The sequence below is a fragment of the Gymnogyps californianus genome, chromosome 11 (assembly GCF_018139145.2).
Source record: "Gymnogyps californianus isolate 813 chromosome 11, ASM1813914v2, whole genome shotgun sequence".
NCBI lineage: Eukaryota > Metazoa > Chordata > Aves > Accipitriformes > Cathartidae > Gymnogyps > Gymnogyps californianus.
This window is the reverse complement of record NC_059481.1, coordinates 13,064,514-13,081,850: the sequence shown is the minus strand read 5'-3', so window position 1 is coordinate 13,081,850 and position 17,337 is coordinate 13,064,514. Positions and strand designations below refer to the sequence as shown.

At 39.4% G+C, this 17,337-nt stretch overlaps 1 protein-coding gene across 2 annotated transcripts; it reads left to right on the top strand.

Moving 5' to 3' along the window:
- Positions 1-532: 532 nt before the first annotated feature.
- Positions 533-17,295, top strand: SLC27A2 (solute carrier family 27 member 2). Of its 2 annotated transcripts, XM_050903517.1 has the most exons (10): positions 533-1,010; positions 4,015-4,224; positions 5,492-5,650; positions 6,179-6,303; positions 9,978-10,172; positions 10,524-10,614; positions 12,211-12,409; positions 13,025-13,122; positions 15,735-15,865; positions 16,993-17,295. In XM_050903517.1, exons 1-10 carry the CDS (start codon positions 533-535, stop codon positions 17,167-17,169), a joined length of 1,863 nt encoding a protein of 620 aa, XP_050759474.1. In that variant the 3' UTR covers positions 17,170-17,295. The 2 variants fall into 2 exon arrangements, with proteins under 2 accessions (XP_050759474.1, XP_050759475.1); XM_050903518.1 differs by lacking the exon at positions 5,492-5,650.
- The last annotated feature ends 42 nt before the right edge of the window (positions 17,296-17,337 follow it).

Genomic DNA, 17,337 nt, shown 5'->3' with positions numbered 1-17,337 from the left:
CCCGTTATCCCATGCAGGATGCATTCAGCCTCCGAGAGAGGCACCAGTCCTGATTGCCACGAAAGATGCCAACCTTCTGCCCTGAATCCACGTGGCTCTTCTGCTGCACCGCTGGGCCCAGCTTCTGACGCGGCATGCAGGCAGGGAGCCCGCAAGCACCCGCAAGGCTGCGACTCCACCTTGGCATGCACCACCTGCCGCGCTTCGATTCCCTACAGTGGTCATCAAGCAGGCCGTCTAATTACAGCGGGGAGCGACTGCCATCAAATTAGACAACCCTTCTGGGGGCGCTGAAGCCTGGGAGGAAGGATCGACTGCGGGGGTCAGTCAGCACCTGACGGGGCCGCGCCACGAGCGGGCTCGCCGCCCCGGGGCTGTGAGGAGGCGGGCGCGGGCGCGGCCGTTGGTCCTCCTCGTCCCTCCTCGGGCGCGAGGCGCGGCCGTTGGCCCTTCCGCCCCCGCGCGCGAGGCGCAGCGGTTGTGCCGAGCGCGCGGCGCGGCGGGAAGGGCAGGGAAGGGAAGGGGCGGCGGCATGCTGCCCGCCCTGTGCACCGCGCTGGCGGGGCTGCTGCTCCTGCCGCTGCTGCTGCGCTGCGCCTGGCCCTACTTCTTCCAGGACCTACGCTTCGCCCTCACGATGGCGCGGGTAGCGAGGAGGGCGCGGAGAGCCGGTGCCCGCCGGCCCGCCAGCACGCTCTTGGACGTCTTCGCGCGGCGGGCGCGGCGGACGCCGCACAAGCCGCTGCTGCTCTTCGGGGCCGAGGTCTCCACCTACGAGCAGGTGGAGCGGCGGAGCAGCCAGGCGGCGCGGGCGCTGCGCGACGCCGCGGGGCTGCGGGCGGGCGGCTGCCTGGCCCTCTTCATGGGCAACCGGCCCGCCTATGTCTGGGTCTGGCTGGGCTGCGCCAAGCTGGGCTGCGCCGTGGCTTGCCTCAACTCCAACATCAGGGCCGCGTCCTTGCTGCGCTGCTTCCAGAGCAGCGTGGCCACCGTGCTGCTGGCGGCCCCAGGTGAGGAAAGCACCGGCTCCGGCCGGCGGGGAGCGGAGCGGAGCCGCGGGGCGCTTCTCGGTTGCCCCCCGCGGTGACGGGTCTCCTCGCCGGGCTAGTGGGTGCGCAGAGGTGGCGGAGAGGCAGCGCCGCCTTTTCCCCCCGTGGGCTTCTCCCGGGGGGCGCCGGGGGTGGGCTGGAGCGGAGGGACACTGCCTTCTCATTGTGTCCCGTCCTCTAAAGGTGGATTTGGGGATTTGAGAAGTTCCTTCAGACCAGATGGAAGGACAAGGTTTCCAAATAATTTGCACCGTGTTTTCATTTTCAGCTCATGTATAAGATGTGGGCACTGAGCTCTGATACCTCGTTAGCTATTTGATAAGGGTAACGAAGACCTAGAAATAAAATAGCCCTCAATCATAAACAACAGGATTAATTCACAGTTATGGTCACACAAATGTCCAAATTAGAAATAAAGAAGGTAATGCAGAAGCATCCTGTTACTGCAGCTGGAGAGTGACTTAGACACATGAAGGTGGTTGCAGTCTATATAAAAGCTTTTGTCAGGTTTCGGTTCAAAGAAAAAGGCATGAACCCATGTAGACAAACTGTATTCCTTTTCCATATAAGAGACTTTGACATATTAGTATGTTTTAAATGGAGACCTGCATTCTGTTCCATATAGAGCAGAGACCTTATTTCATGCCCAGTCCTTTATAGGTATTTGTATGTATATGCATACATACAGTATGAATGACTGACCATATGCGAAGTCAAAAATACTCTTGATCTGCCTAAACAACTTCTACATGAATATATACTCCATTTCAGCTTAGATAGTTGAACTCATTAATATATTGTAACTGAAGTATTTTATATGCCCCAAAATTTTAGGAGTTCAAATTAAATTTTCTCCTTTTGTGATAAATTTCTGCCTCACTGAGAATAAATTCTGTGCAATGTCTGAGCTTTCAAAATTAATCAGTATTTGAGATATTAGCATATGTGGGGAAAGCTATTGTGTAGGATAGGGAATGTATTTTTCCTCCTTGTAAAACATACTTGCCTCAAATTTTCTAAAAAAGCCTTCAGCTCTGAGGAAAAAAAAAATTGAGCCTTATTCATAAAAATTTACTACATGCTTGACTCCACTAGTGCTTGCTGGACATCAGGAGAGGAAAGAAGTCTAAGTCTTTTCTGTTGGACCTTGATTCTCTCTGTCCTTATTAAGTTTCATCCTTTATTGTCTGGCTACTCCATGCAGAAGATAAATATTCTCTCATCAGGACTTACCATCACATGAGATCCTGTCTGTGTGCTTGCATAGATAAGCTTCTTAAAAGAAATATGCTGAATTCATTAATACAGTTTATATGTCATTAAAGATACTTATACCTACAATAAAATATGGATTTCAAAGTCTATTGGAGGGTTATTTATCCCAGTGAAAGTTTATTGGGGGTTATTTATCTCTAAGGTGCCAAATCATTACATACTTGCATAAAAGGCCTTATTTTATCTCCTTCATGCCTGATAGTGTCTAAGGAGCAGAACTCTCCTCCCACACAGCTTTACTCTTGGTGCAGTCCAGCATCTGTGCAGTGCTTGAGAGCATAGGTGGAATGGAGGCAGACCGACCAGGCTGTGCTAATATTTTGAGGTTTCCTTACTTGTTCACTAAAAAACCCCTTCATTAGATTTTCATGAGTAGCTTGGTGGCTAAAGGGCACCAAGCACTAATGGTAATCCCAGGATGCTTTTTGGACCAAAGTTACAGCAGAAGTACAGAATTGTTTGATGGGTAATTCCAGAGTTTGCCAGACTTGAAAAGGTAATGCTTTTATTAAAGTTACTGCTTTTGTGCAATTGAGACAAACTTTTGATGTGGATCTTGGCTTTATCTAGTCAATTAGTATGGAGATATAATTTCCAGTAACAGATCTAGTTTTCAGTATTAAATTGCCTCAGAGATTTGTTGATTTAATAATAATTAATTTATTCTTTGCTTTGAAATAAAATAGAAGTAGTAAAAAATAAATTACATGTTATGGAAAGTTTTATATTATGATGTTTCAGTGAAATTGGTATTGAGGATTCATTTTAAATCTTGTGGATTATCTATTCAAGTAAAAGTGTCTGTGAGTTGGAAGGCTTTTAGTCTGGATTCCTAAAGAAACAAGGTATATACAATTGCACCAGCTGTCTGGTCATCTTCACTTCATTCCATTATCCAGCTTCTTAAGGGAATAAAAGTCTCAGGGACCACTACATTCTTTCCAACTTGGTTGAAACTGGCAGTGGGTAGAGGAGGGAGACCTGCATTACTACTTCAAGAAGAGAAAGGCAGACAGAACTTGATCATGCAGGCAGTTAGCCTATTCCTTGCACATAAATGAAATCACGCGCTCTTGTTGGTTGGAGATATCAGAGAGAATATGAGGAGAACTGGGATTAATCAAGATGCGTAGGAGACAGGCATAGGGAGAGACAGAACACAACTATCTAGGAGTCCAGGCTTCAGTAGTACCACTACTTACTAAGTCACTCTTCATTCTGCTTTTCAGTGTTTCTTCCATTTGTGTTGGGACTTGAGAAAGATGAAGTTCATCTTTATGCATAAAACATAGTGGTGGTTTAAGCAGCACCTAACTTTGTGTGGGCACTTGCCAGGTGAGGCATTTCCCCACGGTGGAGAGGGAAGGTAGCAACGTGGAGCTGGTGATGCCAGGTGTATGCTCCCCCAGAGTCCCGCAGGGTCTGCAGGCAAGGGGAAGTGTGCTTGGATTGCTCCTCTGCAATTCTGTTCCTGCTGCAGAAAATCAGATCAAATCAAATCATTCCCAGTGCCGTAGGGAGACACTGTTCGTCTTCAGTCCTTTTTGCTGGATTCTGAAGTGACTTGAACATGAATTTCTCCAACAGCAGCTGAACATGAAAGCTGCTGAGCCAAAGTAGATGCACCGATTGTATAGTTCACAGAATAATAGAGAATTTTCTTATAATACTTTTTTCTCTCCTCTTTAAGAACTGAAGGAATCTGTTGAAGAAATACTGCCATTCTTGAAGAAAGAAAATGTTAAAGTTTATTATTTAAGCAAGACATCTGCTACAGAAGGAGTTGAGAGCTTTCTTGATAAAGTAGATGCTGCTTCAGATGAGCCTACTCCGTTGTCTTGGAGATCAGATGTAACCTTTAAAACTCCTGCCATGTACATTTATACTTCTGGTACTACAGGTAACGTAAATTCACAAAAACAGGCCACACATTCCTCCCGACATTGTGATTTTTTAGTAAGTAAAGAGAATTTGTTACTTCACATTAATTCCTGTTCTCATTCATTCCCCCTGAGGAAACTGAATATTTGATATCTGTATCTAAAACCAAAAAGCACACAGAATATAGGCTGACTTTGAGCACTAAATCTGGGGGGAGGCACTGAAGTAAAAGCCAATCAAACATACAAGTTTTATGCCAGTAAGGTCACTAGACATATGCTATGTCTTATCCCTGGAGACATTGCTGGCCTAGGTATGTGTCTTGGCACCCACCTTACACTCGGCATCTTTGGATCGTGAATTCTAAATGCTGGCCATTAAGTTTTTGGGTGTCAAAAGTACCAAAAATAGCAAGGCCAGCACAAAATACAGCTAGTCATGGCCACTGTGCGAAACTGCAGCTAATATAGGAGCTGCAGCCTCTACATAAAGGCATCTAGCATTAAGAGCACTTAGCCACAGCAGAAGCTGGGTGACAAGGATGAAGATGAAGACAATGCCTGAAGGCACTCAAACCTATAGCTTCATTAGGAAGAGCAGGGCATGCCTCTGCACTAGCTTGGTCTTTGAGCCTCTTAGGGCATGAACTCCCCTGGAAGGGAGGAAGTACAAATTTGAATCCTATTTGGGCTGCAGAAGGCAAATAACTCAGGTGTCCTTCATCATCCTTGTAAGGGCTCCAACATCTCTCTTCTTACAGAATAGGCAAGCACTACCATCATTTTATCTTCTAGCATCTGTTTCAGCAAGTAATCAGTTCAACTGCATCTGATGGGAAACCAAGAAGAGATTTTGTAGTATGAATTCTAGTTTCATCTAGGATGATTCAGAGCTGCAAGGAGGTACCTGATTCCAGGAGAGATGCAAGATCTGAGATTAACCGCTGTTTTAGCATTTCCATTCCCTTTGCTCAGCATACTAGATTCTCCAAATCCCATTTCCTCATTCTCTAGGTACTTGTTATTCCTAGGTACCATAGTATTGGGAATTTGGACACTTAACGGGAGGTAATCACCTAAAAGTTACGTGTGGGAAGACATATCCTCACTAAGGCTAAACACCAATGTGTTGCATAGACACAAGCTGCATACCTCCCTGAACTCTGGAGCTATCACTATCATCAGTGAATGAGAGAAAATCTTTTTTAAGCCCTTGTGAAACCGACTGGTCTTACTATGTTTATTGTTCAAGTGAAGTTACACACCTTTTTGCTTGACTTTAAACAGGTCTTCCCAAAGCTGCAGTGATTAACCATGAACGCATAATGCTAGCTTGTGGTTTGTTTGATGCTGGCAGCATTACCTCGGAAGATATTGTGTATACTGCTCTACCACTCTATCATAGCTCTGCCCTCCTCATTGGAGTCCATGGATGTATCATGAAAGGTACCGTGCACTTGACTAGTGTGAATGAATGTGTTACTGTGCAGAATTCATGCACAGACATGATCACAGATACAGTAAGCCTTTCCCTAGCTACCAAACTTTGAGATGAACTACTTGGTTATACATGTGTCTGTTACCAGAAACTCCTTCAGTCAAGAGACATTCTCGTTCCTCTGTCGTCTTCGTATGACTCGCACAGATCTTCACCCTGTACAAATTTTATTTCATCGCCTGGACAAACAGGATATATCCTACCTTACATGACAGCTCTTTGCACAGTTTTAGGGTAAATTAGTACAGAGTTTCATCCACAATAATAGCCTTTAACTTCCGATGAATAGAAATAGAGGTTAAACCAATTATTCAGCATGGATTGTATTTCAGTACGTTTTAGGAAGAGAACTTCCAAAAGCTATATAACCCTAATTCTACAAGTTTTCTACAATGTTGTGCTAAGAAATTCTATACAGTCTTATGATATAATAAGAATTGTTCCTTCTGTTATTTGTTTTACTTCTTTCTACACAGGTGCAACTATTGTTTTACGTGCCAGGTTTTCAGCAAGCCAGTTCTGGGATGATTGCAGAAAATTTAACGTAACAGTGATACAGTATATTGGGGAAATGCTTCGGTATCTGTGCAGTGTGCCACAGGTAACATTAACTGCCTTTCTTTTTTGGCTAATTAAATTACTGGGAATATTTGTTATATTATGCTTAAAATCTTACCATAAGGGGAGGGGGAAAAAAAGCCCCACAAAAACCTTCCCTAACAAGGTCTGTAATGTCATTGTGTACTAACATTAACTTTTTTCAAGGAAAAAAAAGGAGCTTTGGGCTTGAATTAATCATTCTGTTGAATAGTGGAACAATGGCAATCCATTAATTGACATTCTTTTAAAATGGATAGAGAAAACACTTACCTTGTATGAGCACTCCAGCTGCAAACCAAAAATGAGGAGTTCTCTAGGAACCAGTGGACCAGTGTTTTGGGCAATGTTAGTTTTGGGGGTTTTGTAGCCAAGATGTCCTAACCCAAGACAGTCAGGTGATCCCCAGGTGAAAGTGTTAATGGGATTATTTAAGGAGTGCCCCCTCTGAAGATGCACTTAACATGCTGTCTTCATAGGGTACCTATTCATAGGCACTTTCCTGCTGAGATCCCTGCAATCATATTAGTTAATCCTTAATTTCAAAAATGTGTTTGCATAAAATGACTTTCACAGAGGTAGGCCTAGTGAACTGCAGTTAGAATTTAGTAAGAACAAAGGTGGTATAAATCAGTCTTCCTAGCACCATTTGATAACCATAAGCCAGAAGAGAGAATCAGGTCCACAGTTTCTTTGTAATTTATGTATGTGTGCAAAATATCAAATATACAGAGGTTTCATTCTGATGTCAGTTACAGAGATACGAAAAAACTTCACTGGAAATCAGTAGGGTCCCTACGGAATTAGGTATCTAAGCAAGATTCTGCTATGCTTTGTATTATTTCTTCATGAGTTGTTAGCCCAAAATGAGCAGTTAATAAAATAAAGTTTTATAATAATCAGAAGACTTGGCCTCTGGATTGGGCAACAAGTTTTAATCAAAAAGTGTGGGTGGAGGTGATTTAAACTGAGTTAAAGAAACTGGGCACTTGAAACATATAGTTAAGGGTGGTTGTAAGTTACATGTCAGTCCTGCGGTTCATGGAAAATCCCAATTAGCGAAGTACTCATAATTAGCCAATACTCAATTGGTATAAATAAAGTAGGGGAAAAAGTGAAAAACTAGATTATCTCCTTTGATACAGAATGTTTTTTAGGAAAATAAGCTTAAAGAATGAGCCAGTTACTCATTTTTGATAGAGTTGTGTTTCTTGATAGCATGCATGCATGCACAAATGTAACAGTCATAGGGCATACTCTGTAAATTCCTGAATTCAACAAGTATCTCAAAGATGTGTACAGTTGCCAGCCAAGTATAAATTAGTTCCCAAATGGGGTGAGTTTGGTAGTGTTAGCCACACAGAGACATTTAGCTTAAAGTGACCTGTTAATCAAAAATAACATGAATGCCTGAACCTCAAGCCCACTAAATGATACAGTTGAGTAGTATTTGAAGCTGTCTTACAGATTACTCATTATTGGTGGCTGCTTATCTACAAAGGTCAGGTTTTAAGATAGACACAGATAGCTTAGCTCTCCTTATTTAATATGAGGATTTTTGTTTACTCAGTACATAGAATTCAACACCAGTGGAGAAAACACCTTTACATAAGCAAGGTTTATAAGCTTAATATCTGATCCCATGTACCCATATGCATGCTACTTTGAGCACACAAGTCTCCCGGAAAGATGGGATTAACATTTTAAGAATGCAAGAACTTGACAGAATGGATATTATTACTTAAACGGTTGTGGTACCAAGAGGGCTTGGCCTGTTATTGCAGATGTAAGAGAGAGACAGTCTTTTCCATGAGGAACTTGCAGTATAAGCAAGATCCACATTGATGTAGGGTGTCATCTGTCTTAACTAATGCCATTTCATTATTGGACTTCCTTATTGTGCTAGTAACTTTTATCTATGCTATCATTTCTTTCCTTTACGTATCCACGGAAGAAAAAAACCTCAATATGTGTGACAGTTTTGTTTCTGATTGTATTTCCAACTAACTTACGTAGTCATTTCAGAACAAATGAACAGTCCAAGTATTATAGAAATCACCTTAAGGGTGAATTAAGTCCTTCCTTCCTCCTTTCATTAACTGCGACTAATTAATGGCTAAATAACAAATTTTCTTTGTCTGCCTAAGCAAATGGGGAAGAAAGATTGAAAATACAGACTTAAGAAAAAAAAAGTTGAGGGACAATGTGGATCCAAGCAGCATCCTGTCCCCAGTGAATCATTTCAAACTAAAATGTTTAAGCTCAGATGTATAAATGCCCAATCAACTGGAGCCTCTCTCATGAGAGACTGAGGTATTGTGTACAGTGTTGTAGAGCATTATCTACAACAAACAAAGATTTTACAAAAAGTGAACAGCAAGTCATTTAGACACTATGCAGAATTTCAGCAGATTCTATTTTAAGCTTGGTTCTGTGCTAACATGTTAATGGCAGATCTCTCAATATCACAGAGGGGACTATATATTAATGTGTTACTTCTTTAGATTAAACATCCATTTCTAGACTATTCTGCAGAAAAGCAATAATAATCCAGAAGTGACATGACTGAAGTCCAAAATAAAATTGAAGTTTTACAGTATTTAAAAATTGTAGCCATTTTATCGTGGCATTTTTTGGTCTTTTCTGGGAATATGACACTATAAGACCAATCCATGTTTGTCTTAATGGCCAGATTTCGCTCTTGAGTCGCTCCTTGAAAGAAATTTTGCAATTCCAGTGTTCCATGCTCATCTTCTACTTCTGCCATCTACTGCATTGCCCTCTGCACTGTATTTCCAGAAAGACAGAGCCAACATACTTATTCTGCACAAATACACATTCCAGTCTGTTGCTGATAGAATAGTCTTATTCTTTCAACAAAGTATTCCAAATTAAGAAGCCAATATATATTTAAAAAGACTCTTCATGCCTTAAAATACTGTTAAATTATGTAATAAAAGAAACAGTTGGAGAAAAAGGCAGGAAGTGGGACAAAAGAGCCTTTCCATATTTTGCTAAAATTCTCTTAGGCTATTGTTACTCATTAGCACGTTAGGTATGTTTATGAATTACAAGTGTCTGACCCAGTTCAGTACTTCCTATTGTTGGGGATAAATATAAACATCTAAGAGAAGGCATAAATGGACTGCCATCCTCACTATGTGTTTATCACTTTACTGTGTAAACAGAAAGATCTAATAGCACTATTAAAAGTGATATGAAATGTGGTAATAGAATTTTTAACAGGCTCAATCTTGCACTTACAATGGCAAAAGGGATTTCCTTTCCACCCAAACACCATTTGAAATCCTGCAAACATTTTGCTGAATTCAGAGTAAATTACTCTCTTCTGCAGATAGTCACCACAAGGCTTACAAACAAAATAGTTTAACATGGTGCCTGAGTTTCATTCGGACTTTCTGCGTAGAATTATTTGTCCCTGTCTTCATCCAAATCAAGTTAACTACTAACTACAGTTAGATATATAGCCTAACTCAGTAATTTCTTTTCCTTTTCCACATCAAAATCATGAGCTTAACTGTAATGATGTTTGCACACATTTTGCTTCAGAATACGCTCAATACTTTTAGACTAAAGTTTCCCTCAGAGTTTTCCAGAAGTAGAAATTCTGCTTTCACTCAGCAGAATTGTGAATTCATGACTGTTTCTTGTTTCTAGAGAAACAATGATCAGGATCACAAAGTCAGACTTGCCATAGGAAATGGAATAAGGGCTGATGTGTGGAGGGAATTTATCCGAAGATTTGGAAATATTAGTATCTTGGAGTTTTATGCATCAACTGAAGGAAACATTTCTTTTGTTAATTACACTGGAAAAATTGGTGCAGTGGGAAGAGTAAACTGCCTGCAGAAGGTAAGAATAACAACAAAACCTGGCATTTTGTCCTTCTTGGTGAAGTTTGGTATATTGCCAAGGGCATATACCAGGCCACTTGTATGACAAGTTGGGAAGAACCCAAGGCTCAGTTATGAATTTGTTTAGGGGGAGGAGTCTCCCCAAGTACAGTCTATAGCTGCCTGTGCTAGATATCACAGATACCTCTCGCTAGTTCAGGCAAAAGAACATTTAGACTCAACACATCCAGTTGAAATGTGATTAATTTGGTTCCTGTTAAATAGAAAGCCGACTATGTAGTATAATTCTGAAAATATTTTTCAAAGATTGAATATTCATGTGTGTATACATTTTGCAAATTTTCACTAGAAAATCTTACACTATGAACTGGTTAAATATGACGTAGAGAAAGATGAACCAGTCCGAGATGAAAATGGATACTGCGTAAGAGTTCCCAAAGGTAAAAACTTAACTCCTTTAAAAAATTTCGGAAAGGTATTTACTTTTTAAAATTACATCTCTTTGTATCACTTCTATCTGGAAAGATGCTAAGAATTGCCATTGAGTAAGCGAGGTTTTTAAATACAAGTTAGAAAATATGTAACAAATCACATCCTATTGTCATACAGTGTAACAGAAAAGTAAAGTACAGTGGGGAATGCAGCATCTGTATACTTAGATTTTAATAACTTGTCTAGTTTTAATAATGGACACGCTAACATGTTTGAGTACAGATCTTGACTTTCAGCAGGAGCTATTTAATTCTTCTCAGACGTTGTACGTAACATGCCACTAAAGAAACATTTGCAAAATAGAAAGCAGTTCTCTTTTCCAGCAGTGGCTGAAGCTTTTTGCCATTGGCAATAGAGAAAGCACACATGAAAGTACTTTTTTTATAATATATCTTAGTATCAGTTTTCCTAGGAGGGGTTTTTATATTGGCACAGGCAAACCTGTGTTTAAACCAGATACTTGTGATACTTTTTGATTTTGTTGCATTCTGTTACATGCGTAGTCAGTACTGTGAGTGAGGACAGAAGTGCTCACCTCTGTGCATAAGGGAACAGGTGGACAGGTTACCAACTGTGTTACCAACTGTGTTAAATTCTCATTGCTGAGGAATATACCAGTTATGTTAAGAGTGTCTGCCCCATAGGCGTACTCTCCTATGCCAACTCTCCCTATGGAGTCTCTTGAGTTGGGATAAGGAGGGATGTGCATACATATATTCCATATTCATATAAATGCACCCAATGTTTAAGTTGCTGATCTGCAGAGACGTGGAAAATATCTGCAATGTAAGAGAGAAACCCATGAAAACATGTAAAATCCCAGGCTTGATGGAGACAGACTGTAATTTATTTTGTGTAGAGATAAAATTCACTCCAGTGTGTAACATCCCTGCAAAGCTCTATATAATGTGGGGTTGAGTTTCCATTTACATAAACATGTAGGTGTTCCTGCTCCCTTCGTAAATTACTCCAGCTCTAGCACATGAAAGACTGAAGAACATACTAAGCAGCCTTTAGGTCTATTTTGCATTCAAAGTAAGCAAGCTGAACCGCAATATTTGGTTCCTCAATCCAACTGAATCTTTTGGTTGAGGGGGTAAGGCTGCCCCATGCCAACTGAGTTACGTGGGAGTAGCCCGTACCAATGGTCACCTTCTAAAGACATGCCTGATGCCATGTGTAAGTTTCCTTTGTAGATACAGCTCCTATTGAGTCAGGTGTTTTAAACTGAGGTTTATGAAGCTGTCTAGAGAAACCAGGCAACTATTTTCCACTTACTGGACAACACCTCAGAGATTCTGTTCTGCTGCATTAATACAAGCAGGTGATAAATTGTATTGTCTACTGGCATTTTTGAGGGCTAGTGAATTGAGAGGACAAGGTGAAACTCAATCTGTACCTCCACAACTGATGTTAAAAGATGATTATGACAAAATTCTCAAATAACTCTATAACATCTGTAAACTTCACCGATTTAATGAAAATTAGTTATTTTTTGGCAATTTACACTGTGCTTTTTAAACGAATATTTTTCCTCTTCATAGGTAAACCTGGACTACTGATCTGCAAAATCAGCCAATATGCACCATTTAGTGGCTATGCAGGAGCAAAACAGCAAACAGAGAAGAAGCAATTAAGAGATGTCTTCCAAAAAGGGGATTTATATTTTAATAGCGGTGACCTTTTAGTAATCGACAATAACAACTTCATTTATTTCCATGATCGAACTGGAGACACATTCCGGTTAGTTTTATTTATTTAAATGTTTGTCACAAGAGAAAATTCTGGCTCATTCTCAGGTTTGAATTCATATCCAGTATTTCCTACTAACTGATGAAAAGGAATTTCTCTGACTTCAGTCAGAAAGAGAGAGGACTCCAAGTCACCTCCACTGTTGTATTTTATTAACTGTGTTCATAGTCACGTGCAGAGCCTACAAGAGGTTCAGCTTAGGGTGATGAATGAATGCTATTTTGAACAGTCAGAAACCAGTCACATTCATAGAACAAAAACATTGTGGTTTCACATTCACTATACTTTTAAAACTCAGAAAGCATAGAACCTAGGATGGAATCTAAGGTAAGTGATATTTTGGGGTTTTGTTTGTTTAGAACCATTTTACGCATGATTAAACTAAGTGTGTTAAATTCTTCTGAGATTTGAATAACCTGGAATGCGTTGTTGAATTTTGCGGCATGTTTTTCTCTACTTTGATAACAAGTTCCTTGTTCTAGTGCAAAAGTGCTTTCTGATCTCAAGTTCAGTGCTCAGCCCATTGTAAAGTCAGACATTAAAATACTGGAGATCACCATATGTAATACACATAGAAATAATGGCTATTGACTGCTGATTTTCCAGGTGGAAAGGGGAAAACGTTTCTACAACGGAAGTTGCAGATGTTTTAGGACTGATTGACTGTGTTCAAGAAGTTATTGTATATGGAGTGTCTGTTCCAGGTATGAGTGAAATACTTGAAGTATTTCAACAAAATAATTTTTTTTAATACATTAACAAAATATAAACGTACTGAACTGCAGAGTATAGGTAGCCCTACTTCAGCTTATTTTTCGTAAGCTAGATTTGATACATTCCACCATTTAAATGTATGCAGTATTAATTAGCTAAAAAAACATAGCCAAAGCTTGTATTAACATAGTATGACAAGAATACTAACAGGAGAATGGAAGAACATTTGAGATTAAGTACCTTGGATATAAACATTGTTGTATCTTTTACAGGAACATAGCTCTGCTCTTACTGTAGAGTGGGACAAACAAAATAGACTTGAATTTCTAGAAGAACAAGAACCTCACTTAAATTGATTCCTCCCTTTTTCACCTTTCTTTAACAATCTGAAGGAATGCAAGAAGTTCTGACATGTTTACTGCCTTTTTTCTACTCCTCAAAAATCTGTGAAATCTTTGAACTTTTATAAACTCTTTAAGTGCTTATGGCAGCTTTGGTTTTTTTTTCTTTTCTTTTTTTTTTTTTTTTTTTTAAATTTGAGAGGTACTGCTGCTAAAGGCAGATGCCCAGAGATATTGGAAGACAAAAGAAGGAACAGATAGCTTTACTCTACTTTCTTGTCTCCTGTATTTTGGAGGTACCTTCCTGTCCATGTTTCTCACTTACCCAAGATCTGCAGGACTCCCATCTAGCTCCTCACTGCATTTGGGTTGTGATGGACAGTTACAATGGAACCCATTCTTACAGTGTAATGTAGGGATCTGAAATCAAACAAACAAGGTTAGATTTGATTGAAATCCCGAGTATTGCATTGCACAAGTGGTTTGGACTAGGTGGCATAATACATTGCATGCCCTTAGAGTAGTCTAAGGAGGAGGAGGAATTTTGGAGCCCCTATTAACTAAGTTAACAGATATTAGCAGGTATAACAGATTAATTATTAATTCATTAACAATATTAATTGAGTTAACAGGCATCACACTTTTCCACAAAGGCTTCCAGACTATGGTATATCATAACATGGGTGACATCAATGACAATTTAGTATTTTGGAATTGAAAGGCGTGTTAGAGACGCCACTCTTCCTACATCCACCATTTCCTTCCACCATTTGTTAACAGAATCTCTCACATGTTGAATGTTATGATCCACTCACTATTTCCTCTACTAAAAGTGGAAGACATGAGAATAGAAATGTCCAGTGTTTCTGAGGCTAGAATAACAAGGCTGTTTATAAACCAAGATGATCTATTAGAATAGTGAATTTAATTCAAATAAATAAACTTTTTGTTAATCATGTATGTCTCTGCTACACCTATTGATCTAAAATTAAAGCCTCTCTCTTTAAATCACTCTTGTTTTCAGCTGCTTTGTGGTAGGGATAAACACACAGCTGCCCTAGGAGACATTTCAAAAGAAAGGTAACATCATAAATGGTCTGGAGTTTTTTATGTATTTCTCAGATTACACTCTAGGAGATGAGGAAGATATGCTCTTATTCTCAATGCTCTTGTAAAACCACATTGAAGAGGTGTTAATACCTAATTATGGAACAACTTCATGGAAAAAAAATATTGTTCAAACCGGTTCTCACATTTGTGTAAGAACTGGGTGGACTGTGTATTTTATTTTTTTTTCTGTTTTACATGGCACAGAAATATTTGTACTTTAGTAATGTAGCTGGGGGTGATAGTATATATCACCTGAGAACTCATTAATTCAACACTCTAGATTTTGAATAAACAAATTGGAATGCTAGGTGTCATCAATACATGGTGTTAAAGGCAAACAGAAACAAGACTCAAACTGAAGAACAATTCATCTTAAATTAGCATATGCTTGTGCTCTACTTTTCTTTAAGCATTAGATGCTACTTTCTGTTTTCACTTCCTCCTGTACACAATTCTGTGAAAGCATTCATATGGTTCTAATGTAAAACTTTGTCTAAGAATATTACCTATTTCTTCTTGCATTACCTATAATCCCAGAAAACAGAAGGAACACCAAAAGGTTTGTGCTTAAACCCCTCAGCCATGAAACGGGGAGGGAAGAAGCCCTCTCGGTATGTAGTTAAACAAGTAAAAAAAATATTAAGTACTTAGATTTTTGCAGCGCTTAATTAATTGTTCATATGGTAATAAACAATGGTAAACTAGGTCTTATTCCTTTCTGTCCTCTTTCTGCATGGATGAGCTTGTCAGCACAGCAAGTACAAGCATATTTACCATGATTTACTGTAAAGTAAATTAACCCACACAGTTAAATGCTGCTGCAGGCAGACTTCTGCCTCAGAGTACTGAGACCTGATTTTCCAAAGTCTTTCCAAAGACTTTTGAAAGAACGATGATTTTCAAAATGTCTGCTGTCTATAATTCTGATGCCAGGCTTTCAGAAGATTTTGGCATCTAGCTTTGGCATCTAGCATGCTGAAGCCTTAAGAAAATCTAATCACTTAAATGTTTAAAGGAAAATATGTTAGTATGTTTTCTAAAGTGGCATAGAAGGGAGGATTCACTTATAGGAGAAAGAAAAAAAAAAGAGGTTAACCTGAAGTTCAAATTTATATATGAACTACAGTTATTTGCTGTCATTATTCCTTCAGGTTATGAAGGCAGAACAGGAATGGCATGTATTCAACTAAAGGAAAACTGTGAATTTAATGGAGAAGGTACTTACAGACACGTTAACACTCACCTTCCAAACTACGCAAGACCTCGTTTCATAAGGATTAAGGTAAACCAGTGTTCCTAAGTAGCTTTTGTGTGTTTGTCTGCATTGTGTTTTCTCTTTTCTATGAGGACTGTGGACTTCCTAGTTACACTAGCAATTCTCAAAAAGGCTTCTTTTGTGTCTCACTTGCTCTTATCATTTACCAATATAAAAGTGGAACTGCACCCAGATGTTCCAGTTCAGCCTGAAAAAAAACAAGTTGCATGAGCAGTTACAGGATACCTGGCACATTTTAACACATAAAATCAGGAAGATCTCTTAGTGGAAAATACATTTCCTGTTGCGTTCCTTCAGCACAGTAACACAGCTGTGTTCTCAGTTTAGTGTAGCTCCCCCTACAGACTGTTCTGTGGAAAATAAAGATCCCCACACAAACAAAAACTTCCAAGAGAGCTGTCTTTTGCAAGAGAGGCCTTAGATTTTTATCTTACCAGTGAATAAATAGCCAAATTCTAAACTGAAGTTTAACTTGAATTAGGAAAATGTTGCAAGAATGTCACTCTTTCTGTACTTCTCAAGTTATTTATTTAAAATAAACATTGCTCCTTTGAGAAAGGTTGCGTATTCACTGAGATGATTCAAGAGGACTAACACAGAGATACTAGCATGCCTAATTATTTAATCAATCTTTAAACTTTTGAGTTATACAAACAAAACAGTTGACCAGTCAAGGTAGTGGTTTGTCTTGCCATCGCATCTAAAGTACGGTGAGTCCTGCCCAGTCTCCAACTGCCGTTTTCTTTGCTCTTTTCTGAGAAAAATTCTGCTGGTTTTTGATCCGAGAACATAATTAAATAATTTTCTGGATAAACCCCTTGATTCTCTCTGACTACAAGCTGAAAACTAGTGTTCTTCTGCCTCATTTAAATAGAATAGTAAGGTAAGCCTTTCAATAGTGTTTCTGTGGCCCCAGCACTTCTTACATTCAGAGTAATTACAGGCCTGCATATTCCACAGTCCAGTTATTATCTGATGAATGCAGATAGTTTAGACCTCTATTAGTAAGGCTTTGACTTCTGTGCTGTATGGATTTTCTTTAACTATGATTCCCTTTTAATTTAGGAAATCTAACCTAATTCCCACAATTATATGCTGACATTGATAAGTAGAGATGTAATTTTGTTTTGTAGAGTGCCATTGAACTTACAGCAACTTTTAAGTACCATAAAGTACAACTAATGGAGGAGGGTTTCAATCCAGCAGTCATCAAAGATCGCCTGTATTTCCTGGATGACAAAGAAAACCTGTATGTACAGATGACCCAGGACATTTATAACTCAGTAAAAACACATGACTTCAAATTGTGAGCGTGTCAAAAAAAAAAAATCTGTGTTTTATAATATTCAGTTTTTCAAGCATCTGTTATTCTAACCTTGCCAGGAAATCCTATTTATTAATATTAGCAAATATTAGTATCTGAAATAAAGTGTGAATGTGAGATTGTTTTAATAAAGCAGAACTTCTCCAACTCTACT